General features: G+C 38.9%; 1 protein-coding gene across 4 annotated transcripts in view; it reads right to left on the reverse strand.

Moving 5' to 3' along the window:
• Window positions 1-24,736, reverse strand: part of LOC150097032 (beta-alanyl-dopamine/carcinine hydrolase-like) — a 165,096-nt gene that overhangs the window by 44,140 nt on the left and 96,220 nt on the right. For all 4 annotated transcript variants that reach the window (XM_090408508.1, XM_090408511.1, XM_090408510.1 and 1 more), the window contains exon 5: window positions 23,424-23,534. In XM_090408508.1, the coding sequence (XP_090264634.1) occupies window positions 23,424-23,534 (111 nt within the window). The remainder of the gene's footprint in view (window positions 1-23,423; window positions 23,535-24,736) is intronic.

A 24,736-nucleotide genomic window follows, 5' to 3' on the forward strand; every position in this document is an offset into this window, starting at 1 on the left:
TCTGAAGCAAAAGTGTTGTCTGTATTCCTTAAAATGGATAAAATTGATTATCGTGTGGTTATAAAACTCTTTGTAAAAGAAGGCTTAACCAAAATAAATTCATTCAAAGTTCATAAAAGTTTATGGATACTCTTCTCCTTTGTTTCTGACAATTAAGAAATGGGCTGCTGAGTTTAAATGTGGCCGCCAGCCTTGAAAATGATCTATGTGAAGGTCCTCCCAAAAGTGTAACAACACCAGAAATTATTGATCAAGTGCACAATATGGAAATGCTGAGACCATAGGCATTTCAAAAGAATGTGTAGGATATATTTTGTATGAATTGCAAATGAAAAAGCTTTGCGCAAGATGGGTGCCATGCTCGTTCACAGCAGATCAAAAACGCACTCCCATAAAAATCTCTGAACAGTGCTTGGAGCGTTTTAACAAGAATAAAACTGATTTTGTGCATTGATTTATTATTATGGATGAGACTTGGAGTCACCATTACATACCAGAATACAAACAGCAGTCAAAACAGTGGACAGAAGCTGGTTGTTCAGCACCAAAGAAGAAAAGTCAGTTCCATCAGCAGGAAAGGTCATGACATTGACGTTTTGGGATGCTAGAGGCATTTTGTTTATTAATTATCTTGAAAAGGGTAAAACAATAACCGGGGAATATTATTTCAATCTTTTAACCAGACTAGACGAAAAAATGCATGAGAAAAGACCCGGTTTGCAGAAGAAAAAAAATCATCTTTCATCAGCCCAATGCACGTGTCCACAAAGGTGTTTTGGCAATGGAAAAATTAAGGGATTTGCACTATGAGTTGTTGGAACATCCACCCTGTTCTCCACATTTGGCTCCCACTGACTTCTATCTCTTACCAAAACTAAAAATCTTCCTTGCTGGTCAGCATTTTTCTTCGAATCAAGAAGTGATTGCAGCTGTAGAAGGGCATTTCACAGATCTTGCTGAGAACCACTACAAGGACGAGATAATGGCACTGGAGCATCACTGGAATAAATGTATTAGTCTTGTGGTAGATTATGTTGAAAAATAAAATTAATTTTGAAATTATAAATTTGTGTTTTCATTGTTAGGCCGAGAACTTTTCAGACCACCCTCATCGTTAAGACCTCACATAACAATAATTTTTGTTGCACTTGCTAAGCTTAACTGCCTAAACTTTGGTTCTTCACCCTCTATGTCCCCCTGGCTTGTAGCAACACACCACTAACTATCCTGTTATGCCCACCTCTACCTCGAACCACTGCCCTCCAAATCCTCCACTTTGAGAGGACATAAGTCATCACTTATTATAAGCAGTATTCCACCACCGCATTTTCCCTTACTATACTGTTGAAAAATGCTGTAACCTGCTACTTCTATTTCTGTTAGTATATCATCTTCTGTCAACCATATCTCAGAGATTGACTGGCTGATGCTATCAGCACCACCAATTCATCTCCTTTATTCCAGAAACTCCTGGCATTAGTATAAGGAATAAAAATATCATTGTTTCTATACCTATCATTTCCCCCTACTGACTGTACTGGATTCATAAGAGGCCACCCCTGCTACCATTCACCCTGATAATTTTAGTTTCCCTGCATTGACACACTGACTCGTTCAGAGAACAGCAATCTCTCCAGATGCCTATGTCCTTCCTCATTCAAATGCAAGAGGGGTCTCTCTCTCATACAGGTCCTTTCTGTCCTCAAATGTCCTCCAAGCATCCACATACTCCAAGCCTCTCTTTTGACACATTCTGATTATTATACCATTCATTACTAATGATCTTCTCCTCAGCTGTTCATTATCATATCTAAGCAACACATACACACACACAATCTTCCCTTTCTGAGTCTTTTTCTATACAAACTCAAGCACAAACCTCAGATCTCTTGTCACTTGATTCACACTATCTTTCAAGTCATTCGGTCATTCATGCTCATCATCATATTCATCTCATCCACCTTTTCACCCCTCTTAATTGCCAAAACCACACTTTCTATCGTTCCTCCAACCAAACACTCCTAAGGCATTCTATCTTACACACCATGGATCATCGAGTCTCAATTCATCACACCTCTACCATTCTCTTCCTTCCTTGCCCACCTGCATCCCTCACTCTCTCTCTCTCTGTCCTCTAACACTTTCTTTCTTTCTTCTCCTACTTACCTGCTGTCCTGGCATCTCTCTATCCCTGGTTCCAGCACCCCCTTGCATTTTTTTCATTCCCTCTCTTCTGCTGTTTCTATTCTTTCCTCTTCTATTATTCCCATAACTCTCTTTCACTCATTCACTGCATTCATTGCTTCCGTTTGCTTCATCTCTTCTTTCACACTTCTTAATTCATTCCCCAGGCATTTCACCTCCTCTTTCAACACATCTCTCTCTCTCCAAGCTACCCACTCTTGCTCACCATTCATCCTCCCAACTAAGACCACATCCGAAAACTTCACAATGATTCACACTTTCCACACCTCCCATTTTATTTTTTCATTTACATTCTGCTCGTTATCCTCACCCTCCATCACACTACTTATCTCTCCAGGTCGGTATTCTCCTGCCTCTGATGTAACGCTGCCAAGATTTGTTGTACCTAACTCCTACTCACAAAGTTTTCATCATTTCCTATATTTTCTGCACATGCCTTCCCCAATCTCTCACCTGCCACATATCCAGTAAATAATGTGTACTAGTATGTACTAAGCAACATACTGATATACTATATTACTTGGAAAATTAAACATTTCAGAAAAGAATGACTGGTATTCACGAATGTACATATAAATGAACATAGAAACAAAAACAAAAACTTTTCTTTTGATTTCATTGTCTTTCATTTTGCTTCTATGTTCATTTATTTATATAAATACTAGTTATTCTTTTGTGAAATCTTTAATTTTTACAAATAGTATACTAGTATTACTCGTCAGTGTATATTAGTAATACTCATTACCTATCATAGTAAGGAAATAGCACCCTCCATTATTCCCAGTAAGGAAATAGGCTAATTCCTTACTGTGACAGGTTATAGTTAAGTAAACCTATGCAACAAAACATCAAGCAAGGAAATACTGTTTGATGAATCTGATTGATTGGTAAACATTTAACCACAATGGCTGCAAAAACTGAATACAAAAATCATTATTATTCCAGACCTCAATAGAGTCATAAGACTCATTGTGGGAAGCCAAAATTAGACAATACAAAGTCTATCATACCACTCCTTAAGCTGATTCACCATCTGATATTCACTACTCTATAAGGCAATGAATTCCATGGTCCAACCACCCTCCAGACAAAAAAGCCACTTCTCATCCTTCTACTCACCATCTTCAGGGATGGCCTCCTGTCCTTGTACCCCACCCCCACCTCACTGCAGTGGTGCACTCAGGATTTAATCTTGGGGGGGTGGGACAAGTTGAGTAGATGATTTGAGAATACACACTATGCATCGTATACAACCTATGACTGAGCATCTGCAATGATCGCCAATACACGATACCCATGATCTCCTCTGGCCATTTCGCTCACCCTTGTGTTCACAGCAGCTGTGATTCATGAGAGCTATAGGGTATTCCACCTTATGTGACCACTAATTCATAAGTAGTATAGAAATAGAAGACATGACACAACATAAATAAAAAAATGAATTTTAATTAGGAAAAGATTTTTGGAAAATTTTGTAGTGTTTTTTTTTCCTTTTTCTTTGGGTGTGCCAGGGCCCCTTGGCTGCCCCTCTGGGTGCACCACTGCCTCACTGTTCTGCTATATGTGAAAAAAAAACCATGTGTCAACCTAATAAATACCTCTGAACAGTTTAAATATCTCAAACATGTCATCTCTTTGTCTTCTATCCATCAAACTCTGCAGTTTGCCTGCACTCAGTCTATCCTCATAACTAACATTGTAGAATCCTAATATCATTTTGGTTATTTGCCTCTATACCCTCTCCAGGGTTAATTTATCCTCTTCAATATCCTGGTGACCAGAACAGACCACAATAATCCATATGTGGCCTGATCAGGGCTTTATGCAATGGAATCATCCCTCTCTTATCTCTACTGGTCAAAGTCCATGTATTGTAGAAATCCTATGGGATGCCTTCACCACCCATTTGAAGTTTCTATCAATCCCCACCCCAAGATCCCTGTTTCATTCACTTCCTCTAGTACAGTTCCAGATTATGCAGTCCCATTGGTGAATCCCAAACTCAAGTTTTCTTTCAAGTCTATCCCTTACATTTAGTTGCATTAAACTGACATCCTAATTCATAATATAATAAATTTAGTTTAATCCTTTATCCTTAATCCTCAATCCTGATGTTGTACCATCTTAACCCAGTCCTGAAGATACTTTCAGGTGCAAACTTTGTTTGCTCACACTTGGATAAAGGATTAAACTAAATTTATTATACTCTAACCAAGTGGAAAATAAACTTTTAACATCTTTCTCTAAATCCAGAGTAAATTATTAAAAAAGGGTGGCACACCAATTGGCAATTCCTATAGGTAGAGATGACCTACTAATGCTTCTGCCTGATATCTCCACTTGGGCCTGGCTCCCACTGAAGAGACCTCAATAAAGGTCGAAACTAGTCTGGGTAGTGGCCCTTCCCTTAATGCAAAACATTAGACATATCCGCAAGGAGATGTGTTTTGCATTATAGGAGATACTGAGATAGGAGTGTTGGTAGCTTGCTCCACCTTTGCAATGAGTTTCCCTGGTGTTGTACCATCTTAACCCAGTCCTGAAGATACTTTCAGGCGCAAACTTTGTTTGCTCACACTTGGATAAAGGATTAAACTAAATTTGTTATACTCTAACCAAGTGGAAAATAAACTTTTGACATCCTAATTCATTTGCCTATTTCTCGAGCTTATTCAAAGCCACTACATCGGCACTATTAATAATAACCTCTCTTGGCTTCATATCACCTGCAAGCAACTGTATATCCTCCTGTGCTGAGGATGTCACTGATATAAAGGTTAAACAGCCTTGTGGAATCCCCCCCCATGCACATACTTATGATCTTCTGCTTCTTTGACACAATTCCCTCATTCACAACTCTTTGGTATCTATCAGACAGCCAATCTCCAATCCAATTCATTTATTATTATTATTATTATTATTATTCAGGCCTCCATGGAGTCAAAAGACTCATCATGGGAGGTCCTTCCTAAGAACATAAAGTCTGTCAAGACTCATCGAGGGGAGGTCCCCCGCAAGAAACACAAAGTCTATCATATCACTCTTTAAACTCATTGACCGTTCTCGCTCCCACCACTCCATCAGGCAATGCATTCCACGGTTCAACCACCCTCCACGCAAAGGAAACCACTCCTTACCCTCTTGCTCACAGTTTCCTTTCGTAACTTCCAGGGATGGCCTCTTGTCATCACTCCTTCCCACTGATCAACCAAGCGAAAGAACTCCCCAGTGTCAACCCTGTAACCACCTCTCAACAGTTTAAAAGTCTCAATCATATCACCTCTCCTTCTTCTATCCACCAAACTCTGCAGTCCACATTCCCTCAGCTGATCCTCATAACTATCCTTGTACAGTCCTGAAACCATCTTTGTCATCTGTCTTTGTATCCTTTCCACAGTTAATTTATCCCTTCAAATCCTGGGGACAAAATCTGAGAACAATAGTCCAAGTGTGGTCTTATACAACGGAATGATAACCCTCTTATCTCTGCAGGTCAGTGTCCTTCTCATAATTGCAGCAATCCTCTGTGTTACCTTCACCACCTTTGCAATATGTCCCCTAAACTTCAGGTTTCTATCAATCATGAACCCCAGATCTCTTGTCTCCCCTACTTCCTCCAGTATAACTCCTCCCATAGAGTATGCAGCATCCCATCGATGTTTCCCAAACCTCAAAACCTTACATTTTGCTGCATTAAACTGACACACCCATTCATTTGCCCATCTATCTAGCTTATTTAAATCCTCTTGCAGGGATACCACATCTGCACTATTACTAATAATCCTTCCCAGCTTCGCATCATCCGCAAACAACTAAATATCCCCTTGCAATCCACTGATTTACTGATTTACCTGATATCTAAACCCATATACTATAATCTCATAATATATCAGCTCATCATACAGTGCGCTGACAAATGTCTTTGTAAAATAAATTTTAAAAACGTTACAATACATGCCTTTCCCTAATCGACTGCTTTTGTCACTTTAATCTGACTACTAAAACAAGAACAATTCTCAATAAATCCATGCTGACCCTCACAGATAACATTATCCTCAACTGCCCAATGCTGTAAACAATCTTTCACTTTCTCCAAAATCTTAACAACTACCCAAGAAATACAAAATAGTCTATAGTTTTATACTTCCATTCTACTACCATCTTTATATAATGGTATTATCTTACCCTCCTTCCACTCCTTGAGTACCTTTCCCACAGTGAGACTCATTGAAAAGCCAATGGAGCTGTCTGTTCCTTAGCACATTCTCTTAAAACACATGGCAAAATCCTATTCAGTCTCACTGCCTCACTGACATCCATCCAAGTACTGAATATTTGAAACAGCTCATTTTCATGTACTTCTATACCTTGAACCCTTCTCATCTATCTAGTAATAGAATCCACTCTTACAGGATAAAATACCCCAATAAAGTGATCATTAAAACAACTTCACTGTGTCCATCTGCAACAGTCACATCTGACCTCCATTTTCATCTAACAGTGTCATTCTTCAACAATTATTTCTCCTCTTCCTCTTACTGGCTACACAATCTAGGATTTTCCATAGATTGCAGACTAACGTCTTCTCATATTCCAATTTTGTCTTCCTTACTAAGCTAGTCACTTTTCCGAGTCTATGCTGTCGTGCAACTGCTCTCCACCCATCTCTCTCCTTATACTTTTTCATCTGCAGTTCCCATTCCATTTAATTAGGTATCCAGTTTACACAAATGATGTTCTCTTTTTCACTTGAGGTGGAATGGAATTTCATTACAATCAGATCATGATGCTAGGACTAAATCAAAAACTCGTGAACCTCATATTTCTTATACTACATGTTTCCTAAAGCCTTCAAGAATTCCCTTATTGCTACATGCTGTTTTCTCTTCTTAATTTATACTTCTGTAGTTAAAATCTCCCATAATGATTTGACCTCTGTGTTCCCTAGTTTACTACCCACTAAATATCCTGTCTTGCCCACCTTCATCTCAAATCATTAGTGCCATTTCCCTTCCAAGTTCTCCATTCTAAAAGTTATAAGTAATATTCCACCACTGCATTTGCCCATCATATTCTGATGAAATGTGCTATACCCTTCTATTTTTGTAAGGATATTATTATTTTCTGTCAACCACATTTTGCAATAATCATTGGACAGTCTGAGGCTATTAGTGCCACCAATTCATTTCTTTTATTCCTGAAGCGCCTGGCATTTTGTATAAAGAAACATCAATGCATTATCAATATTTCTATACCTATTGTTATTCACTCCAGAGTCCTTTGGATTCTATTTAATTCGATTCCATTCAATTTTGTGAAATATGCTATACATTCTCTCATCTCCCAAGTGACTATTCCCACAAGAAACTACTACCATTTATCATAGCAACTCTAGTTTCCCAGCCCCTGTTCAAATGCAGTCCATTTCTTGCATGCATCTCTCTCTCTCTCTCTCTCTATTATATCCTCAAATGAACTCCAGGCAACAACATTCTCGCTATTAATTCATTCATTATAGATGCTCTTCTCAACTCTACATTACCATATAAATTAAAGAAGCCAAGAAATTCTATTCTTGGTTTAATCCTTTATCCAAGCATAAGCAAAGAAATTTTGCACGTGAAGTATCTTCATGACTGGGCTACTTGTATATAGAGGTTAATGACTTCACATTAATTGCCTTAGTATCCTTTTGGGTGTGTATAATGCTAAGCATTATTGGTAAGGGCCACTACCCCTACAATTAAATGGTGATCCTTTTACTCACATACTTATGATCACTTTTCTCAGTATTGCTCTCTCTCTCTCTCTCCAAGCATCCTACTCAGGGCATTTGCCCACTCAGTCAACACCATCCACCAAATCTTCTACACTTCTAATAATAAGTATCATCAGTATATCCATCTTCACATTGCACTCATATTCCTCACCATCAGGCTCTATGAATAATAAAAAATTTTCATTCCACGCAAAATAACGTATAAACAATGACAGAATAATTCGAAAATGGGAAGTGGGAAGTTTTATACAATCAGGGTCTTATACAATGGAACGATAACTCTTTTATTTCTCCAGGTCAGTGTCCTTCTCAATATTGCAGCAATCCTCTGGGTTACCTTTACCATCTTTGAAATATGTTCCCTGAATTTCAGGTTTTTATTATCATCACCCCCAGATCTCTTGTCTCTCCTACTTCCTCCGGTACACCTCCAATCGAATATGCACCCTCCCATCAATGTATCCCAAACTTCATTTTGCTGCATTAAACCGACACCCCCATTCATTAAGGTATGATAATTTTTTATATGGTCTGTAAGTAGTTGGAAGGTTGTATTTTTTTTTTTAGGATTTTAGTTAGTTTTTCAGATGTGCCTTGGATATATGGAATGGTGATAGCTTTGGTGTAGTCTGTTCTGGATATGGGGGAAGGGTATGTTTTGGAGTTTTAATGTTTTTTATATATGGTGGGAATTGTAGCCCTTGGCTATAAAGATTTTGTGAATGTGGTCAAGTGCAGTGGAGAGGGCACTGTGTATCTGAACTAATTAATTTAGCCCTGTAAATAATGCTCTGTTATATAAAGTTTTAATACAAATCTGCAAATGATTTGCAGGTGACAAATGCTAGTGTATGAGAAAAAGAAGAGAGAGAGTAAAAGTTGTGTCTATTGCCACTGTATGATAAAGGTGAGCTGAGGTAGAGAACTATGATTGTGAATGGGTCAGTGCACATACAGTGCAATAGGTCGCTAGGTGTCGCACGGATTAGATCGTCGGCTTGTCGAGAGCTCCTGAAAAGATCAGTATTATTTTGTGTTAACATTAGATATTTTACCAGAATTTTAAGTAGTATTGTTTGCTTTTTGTTTCTTGGTGTGTCTGTGCAATTTTTGCGTGTTTTCTGTTATTTTAACTATTATTTTTAAGAAAAGATAGCGTACACATGGCACCGATAAAGAAAAAAATGGCGGCCAGGTCGCCATGCTTGCTTAAGAGTTTTGATGTAAAAGAATTTATGCAATGTGCTGTCTGTGAGATGTATGCCTTGCGAAGAGCGGTAGGAGTCTGGTTAGAAAGTGATAGTGGAGTTAATATGTGTAGAAAGTGTAAAGAGAATGAGGACTTCAAGCGTGTTTCGTGTATCGAGACTGATATCGTTAACGGTAGTCAGAATGCAGAAAATGGCGGTGTACTAGGGAATTGCGTGGTAGTGCCAGATATGTGTGAGAGCGTCGCTGAAAGTGTAAATGAAGGTAGAAACACCGAAGGAATGGATGATTTGATCGATAATGAAAATGGTGAGATAAATGCGAGTAGCGAAATTGCCCGTTTAAATGGCGCGATACACAGAGCCAAACGACAACTGGAGCGTATGCAAAAATGTGTGTTGAACGTACCGACAAATAACCAGCGGAAGTCTGTGACGGCAAACAATAGAATGTACGTAAACGTCAATAAAATGAAGGAGCGAGTGCTGTATGGGGATTCGCTATTAAGAGGCGTAATAATTGAGAGTTTAACGAAGTCGTACCAGCCGGGTGCGAACATAAAGGACGTCAGCGAATCTATTCGACTGCAAAAACAGACGGTGAAAGAGATGATAATAGTGGCAGGAACGAATGATTTGAAAGAGGACAAAATGGAAATGATAGAGGATGTGAGGGAGTTGTTTGAGGTAGCAAAAGAGAAGAGTGAGAGAGTTAGGATGGTGAGTATCTTACCGCGGTATGACAGCGAAGTGTTTAGAAGGAGGGCCATAATTGCTAATGACTTTATGCGTGGGTTATGCATGGAGAGTGGTGTGGAATTTGTGGATGTGTGGAATGAGTTCGATGGGCGAAAGGACTTATATAAGATGGATGGGTTACATTTGAATGGAGTTGGTGTACGGAGACTTGAAAGAGTGTTGATGAATGATGTGGAAGTGGATGTACAGACTCAGGGAAACTAGATTTATTAAGAGGGGGGGGAGTAGATATGCAGACTTTAGGGGGGGCAGTTAAGTGTATGAATGAGTATATTATGCCCGGGCGAGTACGACGGACAACAAATCAGAATGGGATAATTAGTATAAGGAATCAAAGTAGGGATGGGACAAATGGGCTTCTGCGATTCATGTACACTAATGCCAGGAGTATTAGGAACAAGAAGGAAGAGTTTTTGGCCATGGTTGGCACTTCCAGGCCACAGGTTGTCGGTATTAGTGAAACATGGCTGACACAAGATGATAAAGCTAGTGGGATTGAATGCGATGGGTATAGCGTGTTTAGGAGTGACAGGGTGAATAAAAAGGGGGGAGGAGTGTTATTGATGATAGCTGATGAGCTTCAGCCAAGGAGTATAGAAGTTGAACTGCAGGATGGGGAAAAAAGCACATTTGAGGCTGTTTGGTGTGAGATACAATCTAGCAGAACAAAATATACAATTGGGTGCTGCTATAGACCGGGTGATGGAGTGGATGGTGGGAATAGTATGCATAAGCAAATAGAAGAAATGAATGGAAAGAGGGTAATTATTATGGGTGATTTCAATTATGGTAATATTGACTGGAAAGAGGAGAGGGCACATGGGAGGAAGGAATTGGATTTTATGCAGTTATTAAGGGACAACTATCTACGGCAACATGTATTGGAAAATACCAGGGGGCAGAGAGTGCTGGACCTAGTAATTGCAACTGAGAATGTGGCTGTAACGAACATGACCTTGTTGCCACCAATTGGTGAGAGTGACCATAAGGTCATGACTTGGGAGGTGGCTAAAGGAGTCGAATTTACAATTAAGACAGGGTATATGTGGAATTATCGGGCTGGTAAGTATGACAAGCTTAGGTGTGTGCTTGGCTCAATGCCATGGCATGTAAAACTGCAAGGGCTGGATGTTGATGGTGCATGGGAGGTGGTCAAGAACTGTTTGCAGGAGGCAATGGTTGACTGTATACCAAGAGTCCGAATAATAAATCAGGTAGGAGTTAAATGGATAAATAACACTATTAAGCTTGAGCTGCAAAAAAAGAAACAATTGTGGAGGGAATTTAAGGAGAAGGGTGACCATCAGGTGCATGAACAGTATAAAGCTCAGGCCAGGATGGTAACAAGGGTGGTAAGAAAAGCAAAAGCAGATTACGAAAGGAAATTGGCCATGCAGGCTAAAGAGAATCCCAAACAGTTTTTTCAATATGTTGCAAGTAAAAGGAAAAATGCTCATGGTAGAATGATCTTAAAAAATGCTGAGGGTAGGGAGGTAACTGAATCAGTCGATGTTGTGGAATTACTGAGCGAGCACTTTGCAAGAGTATATCATCCAGGTGGTGGCTTTGCGGAAATGGAGGAACCAACAGCTTATACTGGAATTGTGATGAATGAGGTAGAGGTAACTAGTCTGTTACAGAACCTCAATGTCAATACATCTGTGGGATTGGATGGTATACCAGCTCGTGTCGTACGTGAAGCGGCAAAAGAATTGTCAGTGCCCTTGACCATTATGTTTAATTTGAGCCTCAGGACTGGGTCAGTCCCAAGGGGGTGGAAAGAGGGGAAAATAGTTCCACTGCACAAAGGTGGTTCCAAGGCTGCTGTTGAAAATTACCGGCCAATCAGCATAACAGGAATCATTATCAAGGTCTTAGAGAAAATAGTCAAGAGGAAAATACAAGATTGGATAGAAGAAAATGGGATACTGTATCGGGGACAGCATGGTTTTGTGAAGGGTAGGTCATGCCTCAGTAACTTGCTCACGTATTATAATACAGTGACGGCTGAACTGGATAAGGGTAATGGGTTTACAGTGATTCTGCTGGACCTTGCTAAGGCCTTTGACAGGATACCACATGGAATTCTAATCAGTAAATTGCAGCATATGGGAATGGACATAGGGTTGGTGAGATGGATAGGAGGGTGGTTGACGGAGAGATATCAGAGAGTGGTTTACTCAGGAGTAGAGTCCACAAGACGGCCTGTGACTAGTGGTGTACCACAAGGATCTGTTCTTGGACCACTGCTGTTTAATTTGTTCATAAATGATATAGGAAAGGATCTGAGAGGAACAGTTCATTTGTTTGCGGATGATGCAAAGTTGGGTAGGGCAATAGTGAATGCAGATGACGTCAAAATTTTGCAGGATGATTTGGATAGATTGGAGGTCTGGGCTAGGGAGAATGGATGTCAATTTAATGTGGCAAAATGTAAGGTTATGCATTTTGGGGTGAAAAGATGGGAGGCAGTTTACTGCATTGGTGGAACCGTGCTCCAGGAAATTGATGAGGCACGAGATTTAGTAGTGTTGGTGGATAAGGAATTGAAATTTAGGGGACACATTGCAAAAGTGGCCAAATCAGCTCATCAAATCACTTGGTTGCTGAAGAATACGTTGACAAGCAGAGACAAGCAGGTTATTGTTCCTCTGTATCGAGCCTTGATAAGACCTCATCTCGACTACTGTGCTCAGATTTGGTCACCTAGGTTTCTTCTTGATGGGGAGGAGGTGGAGAGGATCCAGAGGCGAGTGACCAAGATGATAGCAGGTCTGTGGAATGAACCGTATGAGAACAGGTTGAGGATTTGTGGGTTGCAAAAATTGGTTGATAGGCGGAGGAGGGGAGATATGATTGAGACATTCAAATTACTGAAGGGTTTCTATAAAATTAATTCAGAAGATATTTTTGAGAACAGGGCTGGTTGTGGGAGGACTAGGGGATATCCATGGAAACTGGGCAAAAGTGTGGTTAGTAAAGGTGTTAGAGCTGGGTTCTTTACTTTTAGAGTAGTGAATGAGTGGAATGCGCTCCCTGAGTCTGTGGTGGATGCTGTGACAGTGAATGAGTTTAAGGCGAGGTATGATAGATACTGTATGAATGTCGAATAGTTGTGATGAAAATGATTTGGGGCCTCCCTCGATGAGTCTAATGACTCCCTGGAGTTGCCCGTAATAATAATAATAATAATAATAATAATAATAATATTGTGCAGGAGGAGTGGTGTGGAGTTTGTCAATTTGTGGAGTGAGTTTAATAGAAGGAAGGATTTACATAAGGTCTGTTTAGATGGCTTGCATCTAAACAGACCTGGTGTCAGGAATCTTGAGAGTGTTGCTCAGTGAGAGTTCAGTAGTACAAAGTCAGGAAAACTAGAATGCTTAGCAGGGATGCAGATGAGCATGGGTCCAGGCAACCTAGAGGTTAGTAAATGGAAGAGTGATCACATGATGCAAAATGTATCATGATCATGGCTAAGTAAAACAAGGTGTAAGGGAGGTTGTGGGATTAAGGGAGTATTGCAGTTTATGTATAATAATGCCAGATGCATTTGATATGGTCATAGCATATTCTATCCTATGACCATATCATCCTCAGTCAATCACATATCACTAATGTGCATATAGCTTTTGACATTAGTTAACACAACTTGGCCAAAAGTTATATGCACATTAGTGATATGTGATTGACTGAGGATGATATGGTCATAGGATAGAATACAAGGAATACAGTGTCTTCAGAGAGGACACTGTATTCCTGGGTTGAAAAATGATAGCATAGGAATTAAAGCCAAAAAGAATAGAAGTACATCAGGAAGACTGGAATTCAGAGGACAGTTTTATTTGAAGCCATCTGTGTGAGATACAGGCCAACAGAACTAAATATGCAACTCTGCTGCTATAATCCAGGGGGGGGGGGGTATACAGCAGAATGTAGATGACATGCATTGACAAATACAAATTGACAAGTGCAGGTCGAGTAATTATTATGGAGGATTTCAACTATGGGATATGAATTGGGAGGAGGAATAGTCACAGGCAGGTAAGGAAATGGAATATACACAGCTGCTGAGAGATAATTACCTGAGGTAACATGTAATGGAGGAGATACAAGATTCAAGAGTGCTGGATATGATCACTGCATCAGAGAACTAAATACCAATCAATCTAGCTGTTAGATTGGTTGGTATTTAGTTCACTTGGAGAAAGTGATCATGTAGTCTTCACCTCGGAGACTCCCAGACATGCAGAATTTTCTATTAAGAAGGGATATATGTGGAATTACAAAGCAGGTGATTATGATAAGTTGAAGAGAAAGCTTTCAGCAGAGAAATAGCATAAGACTTTGGAGGAGAAAGATGTTCGTGCATCTTTCTCCTCCAAATGTACATGAATGTTACAGAGGTCAGAAGGATAAATCAGGTAGGAGTTAGATAGATGAATAGCTTCATTAAGCAGGAGTTGCCCACAAAGAAAAGGTTGTGACGAATTATGAAGAAAAAGGTGATCAGCATACCAATAAGCATTATAAGGCATAGGCAAGAAGGGTGACCAGTATGGCAAAGAAAAGAGCAAAGCTAATTATGAGAGAAAGCTAGCTGATCGGTCCAAAAGAAACCCTAAGGAATTATTTTCTGTGTGGCAAGTAAAAGTAGGAATGACTACTGAAGGATGACTTTAAAAAACTGCTGATGGTGGGGAGATAACAGAACCAAACCAAACAGTTCAATTACTGAGTGAGTATACTGCAGGGGTGTACCATCTAGGCAATGACATTGCAATGCCAGATGTAGTAGGAGAACAGAGATTGAAGAAAGAAATAGAAGTGCTTAAAATATCGCAGAACCTCAATGTGAACACAGCCATGGGATTAGATAACATATTGGCCTGTGTATTATGAGAATGTGCAAGGGAATTATCAGTTCCTCTGACTAAGCTGTTTAATTTTAGTCTCGGTAGTGGGAAGGTGCTAGTGGAGTGGAAAGAGGTCAAAATAGTCCAGTTGCATAAACAAGGCTCTCCAAGAAAAAAGCAGCAAATCATAGGCCAATCAGCATCTCAAGAGTGGTGGTTAACGTATTGGAGAAATTGGTGAAAGAGAGAATTATGGACTGGGTGGATAGGAATATGATATTTTATAAAGAATAATATTGTTTTGTGAAGGGGAGGCCTTGCCTTAGTAATCTGCTTATTTTTTATAATCAAGTGACAATGGAGTTGGATAAGGGAAATGGCTACTCAGTGATATACTAGATTTTGCAAAAGTATTTAACAACATTCCACATGGAACTCTATTGCATAAATTGGGGGAAATAGGGATGGATATGACTCTGGTAATTTGGATTAGAGTTGGATCAGCCACCATCGAGAGATATCAAAGAGTGCTTTATGGAGGAGTTTAGTCCAGGAGAAGACAAGTAACCAGTGGTGTTCCACAAAGTTCAGTACTTAGTTTTCTATTATTTACTTTGTATATCAATGATATAGGAAATGATTTGACAAGAAATATTTATGTGTTTGCTGACAATGCTAAACTGGAAAAAGCAATGGTAAATGAAGGTGATGCAGAGATCCTGCAGAAGACTTAAATAGACTACTACAGACTAGCAAAGTTAATTGCTGCCAGTTTAATGTGCAGGCACACAAACGGTATAAAGTGCAGGCCAGAAGGGTAACGAGTGTGGTAAAAAAAGCAAAAGCGGATTATGAAAGGAAACTAGCTATGCAAGCAAAAGAGAATCCCAAACAGTTCTTTCAATATGCTGAAAGCAAGAAAAAACTGTACACGCCAAAATGATTTTAAGGAATGACGATGGTAAGGAGGTCACTGAATCAGTCGATATTGTGGAGTTACTGAGCATGCACTTTGCAAAAGTATATCATCCAGGTGGTGACATTGAAAAAATGAAGGGACCATTAGTTTATACGGGAATTGTGATGAATGAAGTGGAGGTGAATAGTCTATTACAGAACCTTAATATGAATACATCTGTGGGATTGGATGGTATACCAGCACGGGTCTTGTGTTAAGTGGCTAAGGAATTATCAATGCCTTTGACCATGTTGTTTAATCTGAGTCTCGGGTCTGGTTTAGTCCCGAAGGTGTGGAAAGAGGGGAAAATAGTTTCACTGCATAAAGGAGGATCCAAGACTATGGTTGCAAATTACCGACCGATCAGCATATCAGGAGTCGTTGTCAAGGTCTTGGAGAAAGTGGTCAAGGGAAAAATACAGGAATGGATTGATGAAAATGAGATACTGTACAGGGGACAGCATGGCTTTGTGAAGGGTAGATCATGCCTCAGTAACTTGCTCAAGTTTTATAACAAGGTGACGGCCGAACTGGATAAGGGTAATGGGTTTACAGTGATACTGCTGGACCTGATAAAGGCATTTGACAGGATACCACATAGAATTCTAATCCGTAAACTACAACATATGGGAATGGATATAGGGTTGGTGAGATGGATAGGTGGCTGGTTGATGGAGAAATATCAAAGAGTAGTTTATTCAGGAGTAGAGTCCAAAAGACGGCCCGTGACTAGTGGTGTGCCGCAGGGTTCTGTTCTTGGACCACTGCTGTTTAATCTGTTCATTAATGATATAGGGAAGGATCTAAGTGGAATAGTTAATTTGTTCGCTGATGATGCAAAGTTGGGTAGGGCGATAGTGAATGCAGAAGATGTCAAAATCTTGCCGGATGACTTATACAGATTGGAGTTCTGGGCTAAGGAGAATGGATGTCAATTTAATGTGACAAAATGTAAGTTTATGCATTTTGGGGTGAAAAGATTAGCAGCAGTATACCACATTGGTGGAACTGTACTCCAAGAGATTGATGAGGCCAGGGACTTGGGAGTGTTGGTGGATAAGGAGATGAAGTTTAGGGGGCACATTGCAAAAGTGACTAAATCAGCTCATCAAATCACTTGGCTTCTGAAAAATACTTTAACATGCAGAGACAAACAAGCTGTTGTTCCTCTGTATCGAGCCTTGATAAGACCTCATCTGGACTACTGTGTCCAGTTATGGGCACCAGGGTTTCTTCGTGATGGGGAGGAAGTGGAGAGGATCCAGAGGCGAGTGACTAAGATGATAGCAGGTCTATGGAATGAACCATATGAGAGTAGGTTGAGGATTTGTGGGTTGCAGAAACTGGTTGATAGGCAGAAAAGGGGAGATATGATTCAGACATTCAAATTGCTAAAGGGATTCTATAGGATTAATTCAGAGGATATTTTTGAGATCAGGACTGGTGGTGGGAGAACTCAGCTCTAACACCCCAGCTGGGCAAGAGTGTGGTTAGCAGGGGTGTTAGAGCTGGGTTCTTTACTTTTAGAGTGGTAAATGAGTGGAATAAGCTGCCAGAGTCTGTTGTGGGTGCTATGACGGTGAAAGAGTTCAAGGCAAGGTATGATAGATACTGTGAGAATGTCATATAGTTGTGTGGACATGATGTTTAGGGCCTCCCTCGATGAGTCTAAGGACTCCCTAGAGTCACCCGAAATAATAATAATAATAATCACATATATGGATCAGAAACATGGAACACAACAAGAAAAGAGGAGACTCTCAGAATAACTCAGCATGCAATAGAACGTAGGATTTGTAACATCAGCAAAATGGAATGTGTTAGAAACACGGACCTAAGGAAGAGATCAGGTATAAAAGATGTGGTAACTGAAGTATACAAAAGCAAGATGAGATGGGTAGGCTGCATAGCCAGACTCAGGGATAACAGATGGACATATAGAATACACAATTGGCAACCAAGAATAAAGAGAAAACCAGGAAGACCACCTACAAGATGGGAAGATTCATTAGTGAAATCTATGGGTATAACAGGGAAGAGAAAGGCTCAAGATTGAGATCGTTATAGGCATCTTTGTGACCTGCATGCATGGAGAAATTCTCAGTGAAACACAGGTCCATCAAGGTAATCAAGGCTAAGATTTCTCTGTTCAGTTTGAAACATCTAAAAAAATTCATACAGAAGAAATTATGATTTAGTTTGAATGGAGAATTCTTAGCCTTCCTAAAGATACTGTTAACAATATCAAACTAGATGCTGTCAGTACACTGATATATGCTAAACCACCAAAACTAACATCTCGTATAAAGAATATAAAGCACTGCTAGAAATCAACAAGAATAATAAAAAATATACCGAAGATCTGAAATGTGGAATTGCAGCTGGAGTGGATGATATTAGAATAGAAATGTTCAAGTATGTAGGTATAAAAGTTTTACAGCAGTTGCACTGTATAATTCAGAAGGCCTGAAAAGATGGTAGATTCCAGATGATTGGAGTAAGGCTCTTATAGTTGTTGTTATGTGCCATCCAGTCATTTTCAACTCTTGGTGATCCTGTGAACAAAGGCTCTCCATCCCACTCAACCTTTTGTATTTTCTTTACATAATTGTAAGTTCAAGTTGGTAAGTTCTTTTATATTGTGCATTCAATTTTTGTAGTCTTCCTTTTCTTCTCATGCCCTCAATCTTCCCCAACATAACTGCCTTCTCCAATGATTCATCAGCTCACATAATGTGACCGAAGTACATCAACTTCTGTTTAATGACCATCACCTCCAAAGAGCATTCTGTCTTTATATTCTCTAAAACTTTCTTATTGGTCATTCTTGCAGTCCATGATATTCTTAACAGTCACCATTGCGTTGACAATTTGGACTTTTGTGGCCTTACTCACACCTCTATAATTCATAATACATCACTTTTTTTTTTTACCATGACTATCCTTCTTTTAATTTCGTCTTCACTTTTATCATCATTTCTGATTCTGAACCCCAGTAAATCATAACTTTCAGTGATTTCTATTTTATCATTATCATTATTATTATTATCCAGGCATTTATAGAGTCAAAACACTCATCGTGGGAGGTCCTTCCTAAGAACATAAAGTCTGTCAAGGCTCATCGAGGGGAGGTCACCCATAAGAAACACAAAGTTAATCATACCACTCCTTAAATTCATTGACCATTCTCGCTCTCACCACTCCATCAGGCAATGCATTCCACGGTTCAACCACCCTCCACACAAAGAAACCACTCCTCACCCTCTTGCTCACAGTTTCCTTTCATAACTTCCAGGGATGGCCTCTTGTCATCACTCCTTCCCACTGTTCAACCAAGCGAAAGAACTCCCCAGTGTCAACCCTGTAACCACCTCTCAACAGTTTAAAAGTCTCAATCATATCACCTCTCCTTCTTCTATCCACCAAACTCTGCAGTCCACATTCCCTCAGCCGATCACCATAACCAAAATTGTACAGTCCTGAAACCATCTTTGTCATCCGTCTTTGTATCCTTTCCACAGTTAATTTATCCCCTTCAAATCCTGGAGACCAAATCTGAGAACAAGTCTAAGTGCGGTCTGATCAGAGACTTATACAACAACGGAATGATAACCCTTTTATCTCTGCAGGTCAGTGTCCTTCTCATAATTGCAGCAATCCTCTGTGTTACCTTCACCACCTTTGCAATATGTCCCCTAAACTTCAGGTTTCTATCAATCATCAACCCCAGATCTCTTGTCTCCCCTACTTCCTCCAGTATAACTCCTCCCATAGAATATGCAGAATCCCATCAATGTTTCCCAAACCTCAAGACCTTACATTTTTGCTGCATTAAACTGATACACCCATTCATTTGCCCATCTATCTAGCTTATTCAAATCCTCTTGCAGGGCTACCACATCTGCACTATTACTAATAATCCTTCCCAGCTTCGCATCATCTGCAAACAACTGAATATCCACTTGCAATCCACTGCCAATGTCATTGATATATAGGATAAGCAATATAGATCCTAGTACTGAGCCCTGTTTGACCCACTTGTAACCCTCTGCCTCCTTGAAACTCCTCCACCTTACACAACTCTCTGATACCTATCAGACAGCCAATCCTGAATCCAGTTGACCAAACTGACATCCAGACCTATGTGCTCCAACTTAAATATCAGCTTATCATGTGGCACCCTGTCAAATGCCTTCGCTAAGTCTAAGATAATTGCAGTATATGCCTTTCCCTCATCTAATGTTCTTGTAACTTTATTATAAAAGGCTAGCATATTGCTAAAACAAGAGCGCCCTTTCACAAATCCACGTTGACTCTCACAGATAACATTACCCTCATCTACCCAATGCTGTATACGGTCCCTCACTACTTTCTCCAAGATCTTAACAACTACTGATGACACACAGACTGGCCTATAATTAGACACTTCCAGTCTCTGATCACGCACTCCAAACATACCACAGAATTGATTGGAAAGGTACCAAGTCCTTACACCGCACCAAAACCAGGTTCGAGCGGAAATTCAAGGAAGCATGATCCGAATCTGAATAAAAATGATGGTCTAACCATTCCAAGAATGTGGAGGACCCATCTGCAACCACGAAGAAAAATCTCAATACAAGAAGACTTGAAGTTTTTTTGTTTTTTTTTCCTGAACATTCAATAGCAACCTGTACTGTACAAATCCAGAAGATAATCGTAATATAACAATATAAACTGTAGAATTCCAGAAGAATCCTAGTACATGAGGACTTTAGCAGTGTTTATTGTAGTTTTTATTGGTAATTTTTTTATATTTTTTTATCACTAGAGGGCAGGCAAAGAAAAAAGATTAGTTAACAACGTAGATGTAATTTACCTGTATAGAGTGCAACAGCATGCAGCTTGGTTCTTATACACATGTATCCTTCTGATGATGACCTCAATACAGGGGTCGAAACGTCAAGTTATTATTTTATTATTAATCAGTAAAATAATCTTTTCAACACGTGTGGTTTGTATCCCTAAATTCATAAATATGAATCTTCCTTCTGATCTCTGGCACGCATCACACGCTGTACTTCCACACACTATACTTTCATCCAGCAACACTTTCTCCAGCACACTCACTCCAAAGTCATTTAAATGTAACCCGTCACGCCTGTATAATTTCATTCTTCCCTCAAACACATGCCATACATCCACAAACTCCGCTCCCTCCTCCTCACACAGCTCCACCACCATACCATTCAGGGTCCAGAGAAGATTCACAAAAGTAGTCAGTGGACTTTGGAATGACTTTGGAGTACAAGGACGGATTGAGAGAATGTAAGTTGCAGAGCCTTGTGAATAGGGAAGGGGATATGATTGAGACATATAAGCTAGTCAAGAGTTGTTATCGGGTCGACATGGAAGAGATTTTTCATAGAATGGGAGAAGGGAGTAGAACAAGAGGCCATTGCTGGAACTGTATAAGGAGGGTGAGCAGAGGAGTAAGGGTAGGTTCTTTGCAAGGAGAGTGGTTGAGTAGAATGCATTGCCTGAGTGTGTTGTGGGTGTAGACACATTGAATCAGTTTAACGCATTGTTGGATGAGCATTGTGTGCATCTCCCACGATGAGTCTCTGACTCCATGGAGGTCAAATGTTAATAATAATAATCTTTCTTGTACAAATCCTCTGCATACCCTTTCCATCTTTTTTTCATTGATTCTTGTTCCACCAGATATTTACCTGAATTACTTTTCACAACTCCTAATCTTACCTGTAACATCATTTATTTTTCTAAACAGATCTCTTGTGCTACCCATAATATTGCTTTCTTCAACTTTCTTGCAACTTTTGTTTGGATGTTTTTCCTTACTTTCCTAGTCTGTCTTTGGAAATCTGAATTCAGTTGCCTGACCATTTCTTTGTTTCTCTGAAGTTTCATTTATCATCTTTCCTCCGATATTTGAATAGCTTCTTCTGACAATTTACAATCTTTCTTTCTTGTTGGTTTATTTAGAGTCTTCTTTTCTGCTTCTGTGACTGTATATTTTGTTTCTTCCCATAGTTCTTCTAATTCTCTTCCTGACTTCTCCAAACTTTTCAATTTCTTTCCGACTTCTGCTTTAAATGTTCATTTATAGGATTTAAATCAAACCCAATACTGTCCTTTTGTTTCTTCTTAGTTTTAATTCAATTTAACTTAAGCTATCAATAATTCATGACCTCACAGTCTGCACGAAGTAGTGTTTTTGCTTGGATAGCACTTCTCCACCTTCTGCTTGCAACAATATAATCTATCAGATTTCTGTATTCTCCATTAGGTGAAGTCCATGTATGCAATCTTCTTTCATGCTGTTGGAAGCAAGTGTTTGCAATAAAGCAACTGTTCTCAACACAAAACTCTAACATTATCTCCTTCTTCATTCCTCAGTCCTAAACCAAATTTTCCAGTGTTGCCTTGTTCTTCTTTTTCACCCACTTTTGCATTCCAATCACCTAATACCAAGAGAAAAATCTGTTTTATCAATACTGTATACTACCTGTTGCAAGCTGCTATAAAATTCTTCTACCTTATCTTCACTTGAATCTTTAGTGAGTGCATACCCCTCTATAAAAAGGGAAATAAAAATGTGAGAATTATGGAGGTATCTTCCTACTGAGTGTAACTGGTAATATTTATGCAACTATATCTGAGAAGGAGCTACGAAGGATTATGAAAAGGAAGTCTGGTGAAGAACAAGCGGCATTCAGGCTAAATACAGGTTCTCTGGATCAGATTTTCACTTTAAGACAGTTGAGAAATCTTGGGAATATAACAAGGATCTATATTTAAGTTTCATAGATCTGGAAAAGGCATATGACAAGGTGCCAAGAAGAAAGCTATTCAAAACACTATGGTTATATGGTGTCAATGGGGCATTATATCAAGCAATACTTAGTCTTTATTTGAGTTCTAAGCCAGCAGTTAGAACTGAAGGAGGTACAGGTTTGATGTTACACAGGTGTGAGACAAGGATGTACATTATCCCCCTCTGTTATTCATCAATCATATGGATCACATTATGAAGAAAACTGGTATTAAACCTGATATCAAAACAGTCTCATATCTAAGTGTCTGATTCAATATAGTCTTCAATTATGACATTTAAAACATTTGACAGTGGGAGAGAGAGAGGGAGAAAGCAGAACCAAAGATTATGTTAATCAGTTTAGCTACATTCTTTGCACTTTGTATATACATTACTTAGACCTTATAGAAACTACCATCTATGAAGTAGCAAAACTAGTTAGTTAATTTTATCTAATTTGTGTAATATCAAACAATATAAATTACAGTATCTTTCAATATTATTAATGTGTTTGCCATAAAGTATTTCAGATAAATTCAAAACTACTCATGTTCTAGTAAATTCTCATTAATGTGATATAAAATAAATCTCTGGGGAAATAACACAATACAAAAATGATGCTATTGTGTTATCTACAATATCAGTAAAAAACCAAATCCATCCTTTATACTGTGCAATGTAATTTCAGAGTCATGGAATAGAATTTAATTTTTAGGCATCATTTTTTTATCAGCTAAAAAGTATACCAAAACTTCAGGTAATGTTTACATGAGAGTTATATATGACAGTATTTTTTGCAGTATTTTATATTTTAATTAAGAAAGTTTAATTTATTGCTTACACTTCCTGGATAATTTCCAAGTATAGAGCTACATCCAATACCTTCTGGAGTAGTTATTACCTCAGGCTTTTTGATAGCTAACATTTCTTCATCTGCATGAAGAAGTAATATCTGGAATATAAATATATTACATGTCACTATACCAAACAAATGAAATATAAATAAATATTAAAAATGATTTTGAAAAAATAATTTTCAAAATTGGAATTTTGAAAATTATTTTTGGGCAAGTGAAGGTTATCCCATATCTACATGGAGAACTGTGAGTGAATGGAATGCATTACCACAATGTGTTGTTAATGCAAGGAGTATTAAGGATTTTAAGATTTGGTATGATAAATATGTTGTCAGTTGAATGAACCTCCCATGATGAGTTTTGTTGACTCCATGGAGAGTGCAATAATAATAATATGTCCTTACAATCTCTCATAAACAACCCTGTTATATTGAAATTTGTCTCTCAATTAATAAAAATAAAACATTCACAACTTTTGATTAAAAATACTGGGAACTTTTTAATCATATAAAAGAAATAATCACATCATATGGCAATATTCTCCCTTCCTTTAATGCCTCATTCCTATTTATGAACAATGATATTCCAAAAACCCTGGCTATCATTCACACTCTGCACTCATAAATGACTCAAATTCAGCAGAATGTAAACAGTTATCTTCATCACATATCCTCTCATTAATCAATATAATAAGGAAGTAAAGGAGATGATTATAATATAATTGGAAGTAGAGGAGATGAGAGATCTAGGAGTGATGATGGACAAGGACCTGAAATTCAGGTCTGTGAAGACATCATATTGGATAATGGCAATGATGCAGAGGACCCTGACATGCAGAAACAGAGAGGTTATGATGCCATTGTATAAGGCCTTGATCAGGTTCTCATATGGATTATTGTACACAGATTTGGTCACCAGGTTTTCATGGTGATGATGATATATTGGAAAGGGTCCAGAGAAGAATCACAAAGGTGGTCAGTAGTCTTTGGAATGTGGAGTACGAGGACAGATTGAGAGAATGTAAGTTGCAAAACCTCATGAATAGGAGGAAGAGGTGGGGGATATATGATCAAGACATATAAGCTAGTCAGAGGTTGTTATCAGGCTGACATTGAAGAGATTTTTCATAGAATGGGAGAGGGGTGGGGGTAGAACAAGAGGCCATTTCCAAAAACCGTATAAGGAGGTGTGAACAAAGGAGTGATAAGCAGGTTCTTTGAATGGATAGTGGTTGGTGAGCGGAATGCATTTGCCTGAGTGTGCCGTGAATGTAGACAAACTGATTCAGTTTAAAGCT

This window comes from Typopeltis vanoorti, chromosome 18 (assembly GCF_054136105.1).
Source record: "Typopeltis vanoorti isolate ZY-2024b chromosome 18, IOZ_Tvanoo_1.0, whole genome shotgun sequence".
NCBI lineage: Eukaryota > Metazoa > Arthropoda > Arachnida > Uropygi > Thelyphonidae > Typopeltis > Typopeltis vanoorti.